Below are 18,223 nucleotides of genomic sequence, written 5' to 3'. Positions count from 1 at the left end.
GTAAATACAAAATGCCGTGATTAAATTTCATTGCCGTAAACTGCATTTCTAAAAAAAAATAGATGTATGATATAAATAAGATAATTTGTTAAAAGTCTCTTGTTAGCATCGTTGAGTAATGACGGGGGAAAATCCGACGATAGTTGGCACTTGAAAGCACCACGTCTGCAAGCAGAAGTTGCTCAATGTTCGAGTAATTTATAGACGTATTTAAAAAACAATGTGCACATTTTCACTTTTCTGATAGAAACAGTCAGAGTGGAAGACTACTACTTTTCATCAGCTCAGCCAGCTGGAAGCAGTAAAATGTCTTCACATTGTAATACTTAAGGAAAGGAAATTAGTTTTTAACACCAGACAGAAGAACAAGCCTTGGGACTGGAAGCAAAGCAATTCATTTTTATTTCTTTTATTTCCTCCTACAACAAAGTTAAAAAGAACAGCTCAACCCAGATTTCACTGCGGGGAAATATCCAGCTCCAGCATCTGAATAAACTTATTTACATCGTAAACACACTAACCACCTACACTGCAGCTTCCAATGGAATAACTCTCCCTACTCCAGCAGGCATCAGAACAATCACTTTAGTTAAACAATTCCACAACACCTGAACGTTGTTTGAAGGCTTAGAAGAGTGGCAGCAGAGCGCCAGCTGAGCTGGGTGTGATCACTCATAGAGGAGAAAAGGCAGGAAGGCCTGGAGTTGGTGAGCTTCACTGTTCTTCCCCTCTGCACTCGATGCGCAGGCCTTTCTTGATCTTCTCTGAGGCTTCAACCAGCAGCTGACAGGTTTTCTTGTGCTTGGGCCAGTGCTTCACCTGACACTCTCTGGAAAAAGCAAACCAACCGGCATTTACAGCCTCTGTCGGCCGATCAGATGTAATCTGCCCTCTCCTGTGGCGTCCTACCTGTGGCAGTACCACTCCCCCTGACACCGAGAGCATCGCTTAGAAGCCGTGTTGCCACAGAAGCCACATTTGGGCTTTTCAGGCAGCAAACTCTCCATCACGTCCAGGTTGTAAGTCTGGGCCAGACTGGTGAGGAAAAAATGAACAGAAAACTAAATGATTGTAACTTTTAAACCTGTGTTAGTGAAGTGGTGCAAAAACCTACCTAAGGGCTTGAATCTTCAGGTCATTTTCAGACAGGTTAAAGGTCTCTTTGGCTTGATACTTGGCTATTCCCTTCCATTTCTCAGAGTTCTGCTGCATAATGTGGTTCCGGATTTCTGGGAGCTGCACAAGAATCCGAGGTGAACATACGGGGGGGGCCCTTCAGTGTACTTAGAGGTGTGCTGGGTGAGCGTGTACCTGCTCTAAAGTGAGCCCTGTTTTGGGGGGGGCTGGGTCTGTGAGGGCAAGATGAGCCAGGAATTGCTGCAGATCCAGGAGGATGGGCAGCTGATCGATCAGTACCTCCGTCAGGAACCCCCGGAGCTGGAGCAGAGAGGGACAGTGGCATCAGAACGCTCTCCTGTGAGGGGAAAGCAGCGTGGCAGAGGATGCAACAGGCTCTCTGCTTTTATAATTAATGCAACAGGAAAGGGATGACAAAAGTATAATAGGAGGAAGCATCATAGGAAAAACAACCCTTGGAAATGGAGTCTGTGTCGTTAGCAATTAAACACACACGCTTCCTTCCGTTTACACATGTACAGAGGAGGAGGGAACTGTTAGTGGTGCACAGATCCAACAGCACCTTCAGAAGTTGACTCTTGTTGAAACTATTGTAGTTGTATTTCCTCTGGCAGTCTCCCTTCAGCAGCAAGTTGTACAGGCAGAGCCACACCTGGCCATCCAGTTTTGACATCTTCAAATGGTCCTCAGCGGGAATCGTCTGCCATTTGCCGTTTATGTACTTCTCCAGCTCATCTACAGGGGGAGCCAGACAGAGGGGAGATCCATAAGGGATCGCTTATGATAAATGTAGCTGGAGAAAGGACAGGACAGACCTTCTCTATAACGCGTCCAAGGGCAACAGTCGATAAGCTGAACCAGTACACAGGGCATGTTGTGCGTGCACAGCAGGCGGTTGATCACACTGATGCTGAAAGGACAGAAAGCAAAACCAGTAAATTAAGAGAAAGTGGGTTTAGAACTTTCATCCATTGGGGGTCCGTACGCTCCAAATGATGAGGTGCCACATTAATCTACTGCCCCCTCCATTAGCGCCGGAGCCCTACCTCTCAACGTGATCTGTGATGTAGCGCAGCACTGACAGAGCCTTCAGAGAGATTTCAAACTCCAGCTCAGCGTTCTGCATCTTCAACTCCTTCGCCAGGCCAAGAACAGTGTAAGTGAACGAATGAAACAGTCTGCAGAAGTCTGCACAATGACAGCAGGCCAGATCTGAAGACGATGGCACTTTACCTCCATGGAGGACTCTGTGGCCTTTACGTTCGGGCTGCTTTGGTCACGGTGTGTCGCTCCCTCCCTGGTGGCTTTGCTGGCCAGCAGGGTGAGTTTGCGGTGGCAGTAATCCACCAGGTCAACAACACAACCGTCAGCTGCCTCACAACAATCCTACACAGCACGCAAACATCATCCACCTAAAGATCCAGTGAAGTTACTTAAAGACTTCAGTTCTTACCTTGTGAAACATGATTGTTTCCAGGAGGTTTATGACCGTGGCTTCGTGGTGGATCTAAGAGACATAGTAAATGGATTAAAGATACGCTGTGCACAAGTCATTGTTGTGCATCTCAATCTACACGCACCACCATGTAGAGAGGAAACGTGTTCTTGGGCTTAAAGTCCCTCAGTCGACACAAAATGGGAAACACGTGTTGCTTCCACACTTCAATGATGATCATTTCATGGACCAGAACAGGGATCTGAAGAGGGAAGGAGATAACTTGATTTACTGCACCTTTGTTTGATGATAGGACTTGGAACGCTCACCTTTCCATAGGATGCAAGCATATCTTTGACAAACTCATCGTGTGCGGCTGAAGCATTCAATATGGCCTGCATATTGAGTTTCTCAATGTATTCATGCTGCCTGAACCACCTGTGAAAGACACAAATACACCTTATTGAAAGGTTTATTCCAGTATTTGGTAGCTAATTTGCTGGTTCATTTTACCGTTGAGAGCCCAATTCTTTAAGTGAAATAGCTTCCAGACTTTGAATAAATCCTTCTGCTTCAACAAGCGAAATAACTGAAGTGTCCATGTTGGTACTGCAAAATAATAAGCTGCCAAAAAATGATGTTAATATTATTTAATTCGCTGAGTTCGCATATAAAAAAGTACAATAAGAGCGAATTAGTTTAAATGTAGTTTATAAACTGCAAATAATAGAGGATTCCTGAACATCAACTAACACAAAACCTATGAAAACGGGTAAATTATCACTATTTAACGTTGTCAAAGCTAATCTGAGCGATATTTGACCGCGGTTACGCAGCTAATTAATGTATATTTATAATTGTCCAATAATCGGTAGATAATTTAAAGGTACCCAAGCTGCTGTCTTCTTACCTTCATAACTGTCTAAAGGCCGATTTTATCTCCTGTTTACAGTGGGCACCTTTCGCTGTTGCCATGGCAACTCCTCAATAAGGAAAGACGCTATTGGCTGTCCCAGAAGCCTCTGAATGACGTCAGCGTCCAACATGCATTGTATATTTGAGCGTTACGGTAAAAATGAGCAAAAAACACTTAAAGATATTTTGAACTGCAAAAGGGATTTTTTTGTTGATTCTGGGATTATTTTTTTAATTGGCTTAAAATAGGGGAATTTGCTAAGTTAAACGCTTTATAGCTATATAACTAAATGTTATACTCTTTAGTCAAATGTTGGAATATTAATTTAATTAAAAAGATTGCTATGCGGGGAGGATTCTGATTTATCTGGGCTTGAGACAGTAAAAATGACCCAAAAGAGATATTTTTATGACACTTTTAGTGGTGTGTTCAAGCCCAATACGGAACGAGTGTGTGGTTTCAGACACAAGTGCAGCAGATGCACATATCATGTCTTTACTGGTCAATATCTTATCTTGAGGTATTTGTGTCCGTATAGTTGCTGACTGGTTGAAATAATTGCTTCCAGGATTATAAAAGACAGTTGTAAAACAATGTAACAATTGCAATGCTCCTTTACTTCTTTGATGTTATTTTTCTCGTGATAAGCCTGTGCAGGTGCTCTCCTATGGGCCAAAAACACGCGGATGAGAAATTTGTCTCTGCCTGGGAGAAGCGCCGAAAGTTTTGATGGTATAATAAACAGTCAGGATACACAGGATAACTAACTGTGCGCCTCTGCACTAGTTCTTATCTAATTTGTTTTTATTGGTTATTTTCATACCTCCCCTCCACAAACAATTGCTGTGATGGCTTTCAGTTTCCAAAACAGAAGACAAACTTACCAGATTCGTCTCTTTTGGTAAACAAGAGGATTTGAAGAGGATTTGTCAACGCGAGTGCTTTCGCTTCCTGCGTTGTCATGGTTACTAACATGCCACATAACAAGCTGTACCACCTGGCAGCCACTAGAGGACAGCGCATCACCATATAAATAGGTCGATTTTGTCAAGGGAACGATATAGTGTACGCTCACAAGATGAATAATTAACTTTCTTCTATAGTTTATTCGATCATTAAATAATGGAACAAATAATATTTACATTTAAAATAGGATTTCTTTTATATGCGAAGACAAATTAAAAACGCTTTAAGGTTACTGTCGCAACATGAGTATTAATTTTTCAGCAGTTTGAGACCTTTAATTCTCACTGTTATTTATCATGATCATTAACAACACTGTTGACTGCTCCTTTTATCACGTATAGATACTTTTCCCATGGCCAAAAAAGGCACATTTCAAATTTAATAAAGGCTAAATTCCTCTGACAAAACTTAAAAAATACTCGATCTTTTCACTGAGGTCTTTGTTGAGGGAACTATTCCACTGACGTCACATCACTTCCAGCACACCACGATGTTTGGATCATTCTCCAAACGTTCATCAAGCTCCTTGTAACTGATACCTGGAAGGATATACCATTGTTATTGGCCTTTAAGCTTATTGGAACATGTATCACTTTGACATCATACACAACAGGTTGTCTAAATATGCAATATTTGCCTGTCAAATACAGGAGTTGAACTCCATGAGTACAAATAAACCTGCCTGTTTTACAGCAGATCTCATCATAACTATGACAACCGGTGTAGAATCGAGGAGGCCTGCTCTTCTCATCACGGATCACCTTCACCGGATACTTCTGCAGCCGTCGGATCAGCTTCTTTATCAGCCCAAACTGGATCAGCTTCCTAGAAGGAAACAACATATATTATAAGGACTTTGACCTTCAGGGGAAAAAAAGTGTTCTTCTGGAGTTGATAAAGACTCACCTCTCGTCGACCCTTTGGAGCTGCTGCGAATAGCGGGAACAAAGGTCTCTGACGGTGGTTCCGGGGCTCAGACCACAGTACAGCTGGAAGACGTCCCTCAGGCTGGCACGTTTCTGACCTGACAGACAACAAATCAATACCACTGAATTCAAATTCATGAATAAGTCCCTGCTGTGAAGCCAGAATCAGTTTCTTCTTACCCTGCTTAGTAACATAGCCGAGACACTCGTCCTGCAGGGACTTGTCATCTATCAGGCTCTGGACTTTGGGAGTGGTGCAGTAGACATTAGAATACTGAAAAAAGACAAAACAAGGCAAAAAAAGCAACAAAATGGGAAAACATCAGTCTAAAGAGATGAAATGTGCAGTCATGCACATATAACAGAATAACCACAGGCTATATTCTGGTTAGGAACATAGACAGCAGCGGTCTGATTGAGGGCATGTTGGTGGGCACTGACAGTGCTCTGCCTCTTCCCCCAGATCAGAAAATACTGCTTCTGCTTCTGGACCCACGGCCCTCTATGGCCCTGTCCTGCTCTCATGTTACAGCTCCTGTCCTGGCGTCCGCCTAAACCTTCTGGTGTAGAGACGTGTTGTACTGGTTGATGATTTGCCTGTGCAGCCTAAAGCTCATAGTAGTGACAAGGGTGTGCACAGAACACAAAACTAGAGAGGAGACATATCAGGCATGATGGGAGGTTTTGCACAGGCAGAAAAAAAAATGTTTATAATGAACACATGTTCAAACCTGAAAAATGGACACCAAGGTAACAATCCCATAGTACCTGGAAAGCATTAAGAGAGCATGTTGAACACCACTGACAAACAGGATAACGTTGACATGGATCAATCTGTGATCCCAAATGTCACCTCACATTATTAGTCGTGGATTATGAACCTGGCGTCGACTGATAAGGTACTCACAGGAGATTCTGCACAGCGACCCGAACTAGAGTCAGTTCCACGTCCGCTTCAGCGGCGATTTTCTGGATGTGCCTGAATCCATCAATGTAGGACAGAATCTGCAGCGAGCAGCAAACGTCACTGCGACTGATAACAGACAAAAACTCTCTCACAACTACCGTACAAAAAACACTGACCTGCTGTGTGGTCAGATCCCACTGAGATTTGACAAAATGCTTTTTACACTGGATGAAAACTGGAACGTCATATTCCTGCACGATGAGAGGGTCGTCGCGTAGTGGGATCAGCTTCAAGTGGATGGTGTTAGATTCATCTAAAACAGACAGATACCAGAGATACCATATTTAATCCCAATATGTAGCCAATTGAATAGTCTTGTGTTTACTATAGGAGTCACAGGAGTAGAATGACGATATCAGTCACTTTAGCAGGAAATAGACCACTAGAAGTCAATAAATGGCTACATGACCAGGCCACTGCCATCTGGTGTAGGATAGAATTGTTACAGTACCAATTGGTAAGGTGCAGGCTCCCTTGGCGTTAAGTTCTTCCAACAAGGTTGACATGATGGGTAAGAGATTCTGCTTGCCCTCCTCATTTGAGATAAATCCACTCTCGAGCTGCAAAACAACATGACAGAACACAATAAGGACACACACATCGTCAGGAAGCTACCGCAAAATGCATCATAAATGTAAAAAATGCATCATTCCCAACCTCCAGAGTCGTGAGGTACCCAGAAAGTTTCTTGACAATGGGCTCCAGGGCACACGTGTTGGACTGTGCATCACAAACCAGGCCGAGGTTAAAGAGGAGGGCGTTTCTGCTGTACTTTTTATGCTCGATGCAAACGGGACAACCGATTAACTTCTTTCCCATAGCAGTGCTAAAAAATTAAAAATATGGACATAAGCAGAGATCACAATGAAAGATAACTCATTAAGAAAGACGTGATTGATTACATACACTGTTATTAATTTATTTTGTAACTCTGGTTTTGTGATGATGTAAACCTGAACTGTATCGAAGAGCTCCCGGGATATATATTCTTCTGGAACCTGCAAGGACAGCACACATATGATTCTTTATTCATATGCAACATTTAGTTGCTAATTTGCGTGTAAGACATTTAATCTCATATGTGACCCAATGTAAGACAAAGTGTTTAATCCCGATGTATATACTCATACCATATGGGTTTTCAGTACTGTTTAAACAAGAAAAGTTTGATTTAATGTTTAACTGTGTAACATTTTCACTTGCCTGATACGTGATCTTTGGACCAAGGGTGGGATGAAACTCGCTAAAAAATATGCACTCTATTCGACTGGTCATTCCCATCATAGATCTATGTTTGAACCCGATTCTGTCCCCAGAAAGAAGAATATTTGCTGTCTTAGATGACAGCGCCTTGTCGTTGCCTGTCTCAGTGGTTGTTTAGCTATCAAAGCTAACCGCTAGCTTCCCAGCGTTAACATCTAACAAGTGGTAACCCGTCAGAATATTTTGACTGCTTCACCATGCAACAACGTCCAATATAATGTATCTTTAGTTCGCATGGAAATAGTGTCAATCTAATGACAAACTAGCCTGCAAATCTACAAAAGTCGACGCGCTCATGCACGGCAGATAGAAAAATAATGATGACTTCATGAACTGCTCGTCACTTCGGGGAAAACGTCGGAAGTATACCGGTACTCAAAGTCAAATGTCAGCCGTTTGGATTTGTCATCTGTGACACATTTGAATATATTAGGTGTCCTTGATGCTTCTATTGATAGCTTTTTCAAAAGTTCATTCGAGTTTGCTTCAATACAACCTCTGTGCAATCATGTGTATGTCAAATCCTTTCGACTGCTATTGAATGCAACACAGCATCAATAGTTTCAGTACTGCGTGGTCTGCGCCGCAGCCTTCTGGCGTAATTGTCATGCGCCATGTAGGAACAGCCTCATGTCCGGCTACAGAACAGACCGTCCAATGTTTACTTTCACGAATGGAAGTCATGCAATGACACAAAGTGAAATCACGTTTCATTGCGTAATGCCATAAAGCTTCTTACATTTAACATGTACGTTTCCTATTAGCTGATGCAAACATTTGTTTAAAAGTCATGTGGAGAAAGTGTCTCAACCCACGCAGCAGATGGGTTCACCCCAAGGTAAATAGTGTGCTTTGTTGAAGAATTTGTCCGTCGAATTAATTGTTAACCACTTTGAGCAGAATGGACCAAAGCGTAGCTGTAAGCTGCGATGATGTGCAATGATCGACACATCTGAGTTAATAATAAATAACCAAACTTTGAGTTCTAGTGAATACTTTGCGGGTCGGATCTAATATCGGATCAAATGTTTTAGGGGCTTTGGACCACCTTTTCAGTGCACAGATGCAGCATACCTCCCTTACCTGCAGGCAGGATCACGACACTTGAAGCTCTTGACATATGGAAGAGGCACTTCATTGTCAAAGGGGTATCCGAGCCTGAACATTCCAGCAATTACATCATTGCTCATGTGCTTGGAGCTAAGACTGTGAGTTGAAAAGATCTCATTCAACGTTGTCCTGGTGTTGTAGTAAAATCTACCTTTTCTGTCGCATTATTACGCGTTTCCACAGATTGAAAGTGTCGAACACGATAAGTTATCGCAGCTTCTGGGGCAGGATAAGACGGGGCAGATATGGCAGCTCTGCACCAAACGTCTGTCGAGGTATCAAGTTTTGTAGCACCACCTTCACATGCGTGTTTCCAGGTATGTTTTTTGACCGCTCCATGCTTCTTTGATTGGTCTAGAATGCCCGTGCAGTATGTGATAGAGGAGTGGGAGTTCAGAGACCTGACGCTGAAGATGAGGCCTCCAGTCTTCATACCAAGACCTGAAACTGAGGTTCTCTGCACGGGACACATCGAAATCCCAGTGATTAACTGTAATCTAACAGTTTTCAATGGGTTCAGGAACTGGTGGAACTGGTGCTGAGTGATTTGAAGACTGGGACTGAGGTGGGTGCAGACACCCAGCAGACTTGCTTGGAAGTGGGATGTGGCTCAGGAGCCGTTAGTCTCAGTCTGCTCAAGGGTCTGCCTCAGGTGAGAAATGTATATGTGGCATTTGTGGCCCTGGTTCTGCTGTACGTGTGGAGATTCATGATCTGAATTTTTTCAGAATTTGTTGTCACAGTTCCCCGCGCCACAGAAGCTCTCTGGGCAGACGGACCTCAAATACGCTGTAGTGCGCTTTCGTATGGCTCCATTCTCCCTTGTAGTGTAAGAGGACAGCCCAAACAGCTAAAATTTGGGGGGTTTCCATGAAATTGTTGCGTAATTGGAGTCTAAATCCAGTTTGATTCAAACACACACACATATCTGTAAACACAAGATTCTCATTGATGGCCATCTTTGTCATCTTGTCATATCTTTCGCAGGCATAAAACACAAAGTAAACAGATTTTTACGCTGTTTTAATCGGGCTTTGCTAAAGTTCCTCCCCGCTGCTGTCTTTCAGTTCAGACTCAATAGGGCCAAAACAGCTGCTCATGAATGTGCGTCTCGCTGAGTCTGCTGATCTCAATTAACATCGGTCCTGTCGAGCCGCTGCAGCTCCGTGCGTCCGTGTTGTTTGTCCTGACGGTTGAACCATTCTTCTTAGTTTAGCCGTCAGCCAAAACAGCCACGTGCGTTCAGGGTCCTAAAAGTTGGCAGGAGGTCCGAGATCTGTGTAAACAACCATGAGTGATCCTGTGAGTAAACAGTTTTGATGTCAGACTTTTGAATTTTCAGCTCAAGGAATGTGTTCCTAGACACTCCAGTAAGGTCTCCAGGCATAAATGATATGGAAACAGCCTCAGAATCTACAGAAACTCCTGATCAAGCATGAATAACTGCTTGTAATTCTCTGGTCAAAATAAGCTGCAAAGAGTGGTGGGAATGTGTGACCTTTGACCCCAGCAGTGCTGAATCTGCTGTCTGACAGGGAGGCGGAGCATGAAGCTACGGCGCCGTTTTACTATCAGGTTAACCGGTACTTTCAGGAAATTAATGGATCAGGAGAGTTATGAGCTCACTTAGCAACAGGTCCTGCTGAAGCCCTGCAGCACTGTGCTAAAGAACCAAGTCTGCATGAAAACCGCTCCGATTCTGTCAGAAGCCGGTGCATCATGTGGATCACAGAGGATTATTGCTATTCTGTGTTTAACCCAGCAGGTGTTTGATGTTTGCTGTGCTTATTTCCCTCAATAGCTGCAGGTGTTCGCAGTGGACCAGAGTCAGGATGCAGTGGATTTAACCGCAGAGAACGCTGTGAGGTAAAGGCAACAGTTCAAACTGTTTCCTAACTTTATCGTTGCATTAATGGAATTCTGTGTGATGTTGAGTGGGTTTGTTCTTTTCTCCACAGGTTGGGATTACAGGACAGATTACAGGTTCATCGGTTAGATGTGATGACAGGCAAGTGAAGTGAATGTACTGTTTAAGTCTTTAAATAGCTCGTATAACGTAGAATATAAACAGCGTTTTGTGTTTTCAGCCAGAGAAACCCTGTTCAGCCTCTGTAGCCCCGTCACAGCTTTAGTTAGTAACCCTCCATATTTGTTCTCCGAAGACATGAAATCTTTGGAACCTGAAATTTCCAGGTGAATTTTAAGATTTCCTCCATTTATGTTGTTTATATTACATTTTTATACACAGTCTAAATATAACGAAGAAAGGCATAAAGCGCTATAATTCACTTAAATGTTGTAACTTCTCACTTATCATGATGTTGAATTTATTGCATTTAGGCAGAGACTGAAAATCTGAGGCTGGCTGATTGCTGCCATGCTAAGCTAAACATGTGAGATAAATGACAAATGATCAAACTGGTTATGGTAATATATTATGTTTGATGCAAATGTGGAAAAGAAACAGTAGCTTTGGCTCCAGCTGTGAGATAAATAATTATCTTATAGCTAACTAGCAGCTAGCTAGTTTTATTTTTATTTGCTACATGGATCTATGTTGTTATAATTTATACATTTCTAAGGTATTAAGACTTTTACTGGGCAAAAAGTAGCTAACAATTCATATTCTTAAGTTTTGATTAAATGAATCAGTGGTATGTACATTTTAAATAAAAAATAATTTTAGAGCTTTCAAAAAAATAATCTAACAAAAATAATGACCAAAATAACTAAATGTGACACTTTAACAAAACAAGTAATAATTTTATATATATATATATATATATATATATATATATATATATAAATGTGTGTGTGTGTGTTTTTTTTTTAATCATAAATGTTTCTCTACAGGTTTGAAGACCACATGGCTTTAGATGGAGGTGAAGATGGTCTAAACATTATCAAAAACATTTTGAGTCTGGCTCCACAGATCTTGTCAAATCACGGGTAATGAACCTGGCTGCTTTTCAGAACAACACACACACATCCACAAACATCCCAACACCACCTTGGTTTAATTGCTCAGGGAACAGTATGTTCCTAAAAACATTGGTATCGTGTTGCCACTTTTTACGAGCTAAGGTTTTTTTGTTTGTTAATTCACATCCAGACACACGCCCTCGCCAAAGCCTCTGATGATCTTATCCATAATTCACTTTGTCTTCTTCCTATAGTCGAGTTTACTTGGAGGTGGAGCCCCGACACCCAGCGATGATCCAACACTGGGTGGAGGCGAACGAGGACGAGCTGCGTTACGTGGAGACCCGACATGACATCACAGGCAGGTTGGTATTTTTAGCCCAAATAAATAAAGGTTTGGATTTTTTTTCCATCCTTTAATCACGTTTTGTTTAATGTTAAAAGTTGTCATGTGAGAGCTCAGGACTTTCCCTTTACGCTCAGATTCCTGATTTGTCGCAGCACATTTGTCACGTTCAGTCCATCACACAACTCCGTTTATCTCTCAGGCCTCGATACTGCATCCTTCAAAAGGAGAAGTCAAACAAGGACCTCCAGCCCAATATGGATCGAGGAGCCCAGATCCTATTACACGGGCTTTAGCTCAGGTTGCTCCCCCCCCATACACACACGCACACACACACACAAACACACTCGACACCAACTGCACTTGCAAAGATTTGACCCGACACCACGAAGAAAACAGACAAGCGGCCGTCCTGGAAGCGTCTGCACTTTCAAGCGCCGGGAGCCTTGGCGATCCCGTCCTGCACCTCAAAGGTGGCACCAGAGGGTTCACAGCTGAGGAGAATTATCTGAGCTTTTCTTAGAACCCTCCCTCTCAGAAGCTCTTCCTCCTCCCAGGAAGCACTCAGCAGTTCTGTGAATCGGCCGATGAGCGGTCCTCCCCTCCGCTCAGATGCAGGCTGTACACACTGTTGTAAAAACATACACGCCGTTTTCTTTTTTTAACCTAATAAAATGGGCACTTCTCGCCTGTTCTGAAGGTGACAGAATGTCCTAACCGGTGTCACGTAAGCTCCCAGCGTGTGGTTTGGAATAATCTTTTCTCTCTCACTCGGCGAGAAAGGACAGAACGGAAAAAACGAGCTGGACTCTGCATCTTTAATAGAAAATGTACACATGTAAAGCATAGAAAAACAGTCTTGCTGAGAAAAATCAAAGGTCAAAGGTCATTCAGTCTGCAGGAACAGTATGTACCCCCAGGAACGAGGAAGGATAACCGGACAAGGTTGACTACCACGTCTGTTGTGAATCGTGGGCCGGGCCACAGTCCTGCAGGCGGCTCATAAGCCTGGGCTCCTTCAAATATTCCACGAACAATAAAGTCTGAAACCAGGCACCAGCAGGTGAAGCATCTGCAGCACCCCCCCACCTCCGTAGTTTTCCACCACTGGCCTTCATCTGCTGGGGCGGCACTGCGATGGTTCACTGGTACGGAGGATCCGCTTCAAGTCGATTTCAGGATTCAGCCGGAGAGAAAGACCCGCGGGACCCCTCCCCTCATACTTTGAAGGGGTAGTCCTGGACGTACCGCAGCAGAGGCTTTGGGAGTGGTAGCTGCTCGGGGCAGTCAGAGTGTCTGTTGATGACGAGCCGTGTGAGGTGCTGCAGGGAGGGGAGGCTGTGGGGCTTGTAGACGGCGCGCTTCAGCTTCAACACCACAGACGTGCTCTGAATGGGCTCCGCACAGGATTTGGAAGGGCCCTCCTTCTCCAGCCCCCCCTCGTCCGCTTTGTTTTTTGGTCCCATGTAGTACTGCACCAGGCTCGGCACGTTGGGGAAGGACGAGAGGTTGGGCCGGGCCGGGGAGCTGGAGTCCAGGAGAAACTGGGCGCTGCTGTACTGGATGCGTATGCTGGTGGGCCCGCGGGCGGTCCTGACTGACAGCGTCAGCATGTAGAGCGGGTGGCTGCTGTCACGTACCAAAAACGCCCCTTCGGAAGCCTCTTGCAGCGCAGCGTGGGCCTGAGCTGCTGTTATGGCCCCCCAGTACCATCCTGCGCAGACACAATTCTGTGAGTGGACTCAGTTCACGTGGATTTCACCAGAACCGTGACACCGATTTGGAATTTAAACACACTGTGCTATAAACCCAGGCAGTTAGTGGCTCCCAGAGTTTATCGCCTCCTCTGCTGCTTTCACGCCATACCTGAATTTTCCAAGTAGCAGAAGTTGCTGGCGATCGCCCGCAGGTCCTTGGTGGGATCCCACAGCGGATGGGTGCTCTGAAGGCAAGGAGTGGGGGTTCCAGTTCCTGCCCGCATGCCCCGCGGGGCTTCAGGGGCCGGAGCGGCGGGCAGTGCTCTCGGACTGGCAGAAAAGGAAAAATCGGATTTTATTTATTGATTAAAGGGGGGGAAAGAATCTTTCGTGTTAAGGCCCCTGCTTTTTTCTGTTCTCTCATCAACTGTTGGTATCTCGTGTTTGTTTTCATGGCAGTTTGAACTGGAACACATTTGATTTATTAAGGGGGGGAAATTTCACAAATGACCGCTTTTACGTAAGACATTTTTGATGCCTCTTCATTTTTTCCCCTCGCAGATGTTCAAAATATGCAGTTACAGGTCCCATATAAATTCCACAACAAGATTTAAATTACATTTCAGTGATCCGTATTTAAAAATATGAAGAGAAAGGTCAGAAAAGCAGAAAATCAGTAAACTCAGAAGCCACACACACACACACACACACACACAGAAAATCTTGACATTCACGGACACAAAGGCTTTTGACAAAGACACGACAGAAAAGGGGGAAATTCCCAATGTGCCTTGATTAAGACTGCATTGTGTCTTTTTTTTATTCTATTTTTTTTAAAGGGCTTTTGTGAACAGATTAGTGTGTGAATAGAAACAAAAGTCAACTCACCCTGGGACACAAAGAATCATGCTATTTTTCAATCTCCTTGGCTAAAAATCCGTCACTTGTTTCTTCCTCAGATTCAAAGAAAAATGACCTTTAAAAAAGAAGAAAGCGTCCTGTAGGCAACCATGGACGGTACCGTCGGTCGGGGGGGGGACCAGTCACTCTTGGCGTGTCCGGGACCTCCGCGTCCCCGTAAAGGGCGCTCGGCCTGCAGCTTCCGCGATCACTTGATGAAAACAAACACACGCAAAAATGTTTTAAAACCCGTCGAAATGCGTCCAATCTGCGGCGGAAGCGTCGTGGCGGCCGGTTGGAGTGTGTTGTCGCTGAACCGAGAGGCGAACGTGTGAAGGACAGCCTGTAAAGCCTCGGCTTTTAAAATTTACCGTTTCCTAGAAGTCTATTCTGAGAACTGCTCACTGCTCCACCGGCTCTGACGTCACGCGCCAACGCTCGCGCGCCGCGCCGCGCCGCTTCGCGTCGGCTGGCTCGCGACCAGCGGACCCGGGGCTCCTCTGGCTCTCGGTGGCTTTTCTTGAGCGGCTTTTTCTCGGTATGACCGCCGGGCCGCCCCGTCCTGACACCGCGGGTCGGCCTCAGCCGGCGGCTTGTACATTAGCTGAACCCGGCATCCCAGGAATCGCGCGGCTGCTTCGCTCCATCCGCTTTCCAGGAATAATTGCGGGGTTGGCTCCGCCCCCCGGGCGGCACTGACACGCTCCTCATTCTGGGAATTCGCCGCCTCAACATTAAAGATAATGGGAATGCACACAGACCGTTTCCTGTAATATAGATTCCCTCGATCCCAGTGGAAAAAAACAGCGGGGTGTTTTCTCGGAGCTTTGTCACGCTAGTTCCGCTCGCCTTTTTAGATAATTCCGCCAACCAAATGAAACTACCCCACTTCTGCTGAAATCGATTCCGCACCAGGAGCGGGCTCGGTGTGTTTGTTTGCCCGTCGCCGAGTTTACTGGCGCTGGAGCGGCTGTAGTTGGTTCGCTCCGGGATTTGAATTTAAACCTGTAACAATGGAAATGCGGCCTATTCCTATTAATCGACTCTATGGTGAGAAATGTTCCGTGGCTTAAGAATTTGAGGAATCGGACAACAGGAGTTGGGGTAAACGGGCTATTAACAGTATTTTGTATCTGTGTTTTTCTTTCCATCGAGCTGCCTGTAACAGCTTTGAACTGCGTTTTCGAATGGAATTGAGGATAATGGTTCCATATTTTTAATGTTGGTGTAATGTGTTATTTTTGCAGTTATTATCTAGACGTCCTTTTTTATTACATCAAAGTTACTGTGAAGCGATTATGGAAAGTTCTGCTTTGTTGCGACCACAGTAGGGTCAGAGAACTACTGCTTTCCACCACTAGAGGCTGCCAAATCCCACATCCTAAACTGTCCTAAATAATAATAATAATATTATTCAGCTCATCTTATAGGAATATAATTCTCTTCTCAAGAACAGATTGCTTCAGGTAGACTGAGGAAAAAGTTACATTTTTTACATCGACAAAACAGTACAAATGTGTTCAGTTTATAAAAGCAGAAAAAATTCATTAATCCAAGTGAAAATATTATAAGCATGACAATACAAAATTACAGTGTGTAATAACTGCATACTCGAAATGAATAAAAAGTTGTTGAATTTATTCTTTCATTCTCTTTAAAACCTCACACTAATTGAAGATGTCCTAACCATTGAATTTGTGCTCGTATCATCTCACACGCAGTAACTGTTATTGACGTCAGTATCTTTACACAGCAGATATTCGTATAATATCTCTCCACAAATGCTGAACAACAGCCTCACAAACTGCAGAATGCGTGCACACGAACCTCGCACACTTCCTTTCTTGTAAGTGTGCGAGGTTTGTGTGCATCACATTCCAGATGTTTTATTCAGTTTTTCTAGGAAATGCTGGTTTCCACATCTGTGCGCTCTCCAGCCCTGTTACCTTATATGGCTATAATCAAGGCCACTCTTGATGATGAGGGTAGTGTTGGATAATGCTGCTTTTGACATTATTACCAAGACAAAATTAGCTCACAAAGCTTTTGTTTGAGTCATCTCTCTCACTAGCTCTCTCGCTCTTTCTCTTGCTAACACGCACAACCCACATTAATTAAAAGCAACATAAAATATGCACTTAAAGCATGATGTAGGCTAATTATAGCCAAATCCCGCTGAGCCTGCTGATCCAAATTGGTCACACCAGTCCTGAAATTAGCCCATTTTTCCCAGAAGTGTTGTGAACACTGAGGTTATCTAACCCTGCTGGGAGTACATGAACAAATGGTTTTTGTCAGAGACCAGTACTGCGGTTTTAAGTGGTAAATCATTTCATTTATTTACTTATGGTGAAAGAAAACATGTTATATTCAATAAGCAACTTTGTCCAAAAGGTTGTCCTCCACATTTCATTTGCGTTTGAAGGTGAAAAATAAAATATGATTTTAAAAGGTTTTGTAAAATTCTGCTGCGACTTGATGGAAATTCTAAAATAGTGCAAAGTTGCTGCAAGGAAACCAGGTTAAATAGCTATTTATCAAATTAAATAAGCAAATCGGAGCAAAATATGACGTCTTTTCAACCTTTACTACAACTGACTCACATATTTCCACAGTTGCACCCGTAGGTTGGTCTCAGTCAACTGAAACACAATCTGTATTATATTATGAATTTATTGTGATCAGTTAATGTACGCACGTTGAATATTCAAAGCGTTGTGACTGGAAATGCTCGCAGAGCTGTGCTGTTCTCTGTTAAGCATCACAATAGTTCCTCTGTGGACCGAAACCTTATGGTGATGGACGGGTTTCAGTTTGTCCCGATGAGCCTAATGTCTGGGACAGGTTGACCCTGGGACAGCCTACAATGACAAATTGGTTCCTGGTGAAGCGTCAGACCAAATGCAGCCCCAGACCCAAATGCAGATGTTGAAAAGCGAGGATCAACGCACTGCCCAGAGGGTTACTGGAGTCCTGCCCTGCTGCCACACTTCAGGCTGGGGTCCATTGGCCACACGTTGGACTCTCCTATGCTGAAACTGATGAGAGGGGGAGGGTGGATGTGGATTTCTAAACAGACCCCCGACTATCTGCCAGTATCTTGGGGTTCACACTGGTGAATAAAAAGTTGCTTCCCTGCACCTTTGGGTCTGGGACCAGGTCATGCGCCTCACAAAACAGGTCACAGTACCCTGGGAAAAGGTGCTGGAGTCCTTTGTGGGACCTTTATCACTATTGTCATTCTTCATCTGGGGGTGTGATGTCTGATCCAAGCAGGTGATGTTGAATGGACAGCTCTGCTCCTCTCTGGTGTCCAGAGCACGTCCATCCAAGAGGAGACACAGGGGCTGACCCAGGACAAGCTGCTCTTTTGATGGCCGGTAAACTCTCTGGGAATCCAGCAGAGGAGCTGGTGGAGGCGGCTCGGGAGAGGGGCAAATCTGGACAAATGGTTACGAGACAAGACGAGACAATATTTAGAGTGCCAATTTGCGTGTGTGTGTTTCTTTGGACTAACTCACTCCATATGTCTGTCTTACCACATTTTCCACCATGAAGTCACTGTTCAGTTAGCACTAGTGTCAGGAACTGTCCTTCAAATAAAACACGACTTTTTACAAAGGTAATATGACCTTTGT

The 18,223-nt window shown here is 44.1% G+C and overlaps 4 protein-coding genes across 6 annotated transcripts; 1 reads left to right on the top strand and 3 right to left on the bottom strand.

The window, feature by feature from the left end:
- Positions 1-379: 379 nt before the first annotated feature.
- Positions 380-4,496, bottom strand: zmynd10 (zinc finger, MYND-type containing 10). Of its 3 annotated transcripts, none has more exons than XM_057030728.1 (13): positions 4,373-4,496; positions 3,086-3,196; positions 2,902-3,010; positions 2,718-2,834; positions 2,591-2,644; positions 2,371-2,523; positions 2,184-2,272; positions 1,953-2,047; positions 1,700-1,872; positions 1,312-1,437; positions 1,115-1,236; positions 910-1,035; positions 380-829 (listed from the first exon to the last, which is right to left on the bottom strand). In XM_057030728.1, exons 1-13 carry the CDS (start codon positions 4,468-4,470, stop codon positions 715-717), a joined length of 1,488 nt encoding a protein of 495 aa, XP_056886708.1. In that variant the 5' UTR covers positions 4,471-4,496; the 3' UTR covers positions 380-714. The 3 variants fall into 3 exon arrangements, with proteins under 3 accessions (XP_056886708.1, XP_056886710.1, XP_056886709.1); XM_057030730.1 differs by lacking the exon at positions 4,373-4,496 and adding an exon at positions 3,483-4,332; XM_057030729.1 differs by lacking the exon at positions 4,373-4,496 and adding an exon at positions 3,463-3,483.
- Positions 4,497-4,569: 73 nt separating this feature from the next.
- On the bottom strand, positions 4,570-8,091 carry nprl2 (NPR2 like, GATOR1 complex subunit). Its single transcript, XM_057030733.1, has 11 exons — positions 7,551-8,091; positions 7,254-7,345; positions 7,005-7,173; positions 6,799-6,907; positions 6,464-6,600; positions 6,288-6,385; positions 6,112-6,148; positions 5,561-5,654; positions 5,361-5,478; positions 5,137-5,279; positions 4,570-4,993 (listed from the first exon to the last, which is right to left on the bottom strand). The coding sequence occupies exons 1-11, from the start codon at positions 7,629-7,631 to the stop codon at positions 4,926-4,928; spliced, it is 1,146 nt and encodes a 381-aa protein (XP_056886713.1). The 5' UTR covers positions 7,632-8,091; the 3' UTR covers positions 4,570-4,925.
- Positions 8,092-8,233: 142 nt separating this feature from the next.
- hemk1 (HemK methyltransferase family member 1) lies at positions 8,234-18,211 on the top strand. Its single transcript, XM_057030740.1, has 11 exons — positions 8,234-8,448; positions 8,645-8,818; positions 8,904-8,995; positions 9,079-9,172; positions 9,241-9,372; positions 10,522-10,586; positions 10,679-10,732; positions 10,812-10,913; positions 11,574-11,669; positions 11,897-12,007; positions 12,191-18,211. Exons 1-11 carry the CDS (start codon positions 8,401-8,403, stop codon positions 12,282-12,284), a joined length of 1,062 nt encoding a protein of 353 aa, XP_056886720.1. The 5' UTR covers positions 8,234-8,400; the 3' UTR covers positions 12,285-18,211.
- LOC130524519 (cytokine-inducible SH2-containing protein-like) lies at positions 12,793-14,789 on the bottom strand. Its single transcript, XM_057030743.1, has 3 exons — positions 14,574-14,789; positions 13,855-14,015; positions 12,793-13,702 (listed from the first exon to the last, which is right to left on the bottom strand). The coding sequence occupies exons 1-3, from the start codon at positions 14,591-14,593 to the stop codon at positions 13,206-13,208; spliced, it is 678 nt and encodes a 225-aa protein (XP_056886723.1). The 5' UTR covers positions 14,594-14,789; the 3' UTR covers positions 12,793-13,205.
- Positions 18,212-18,223: the final 12 nt, after the last annotated feature.

The sequence above is a fragment of the Takifugu flavidus genome, chromosome 4 (assembly GCF_003711565.1).
Source record: "Takifugu flavidus isolate HTHZ2018 chromosome 4, ASM371156v2, whole genome shotgun sequence".
In the NCBI taxonomy this organism is placed as follows: domain Eukaryota; kingdom Metazoa; phylum Chordata; class Actinopteri; order Tetraodontiformes; family Tetraodontidae; genus Takifugu; species Takifugu flavidus.
The sequence above is the reverse complement of the archived record's forward strand: the minus strand, read 5'-3'. Positions and strand labels throughout refer to the sequence as shown.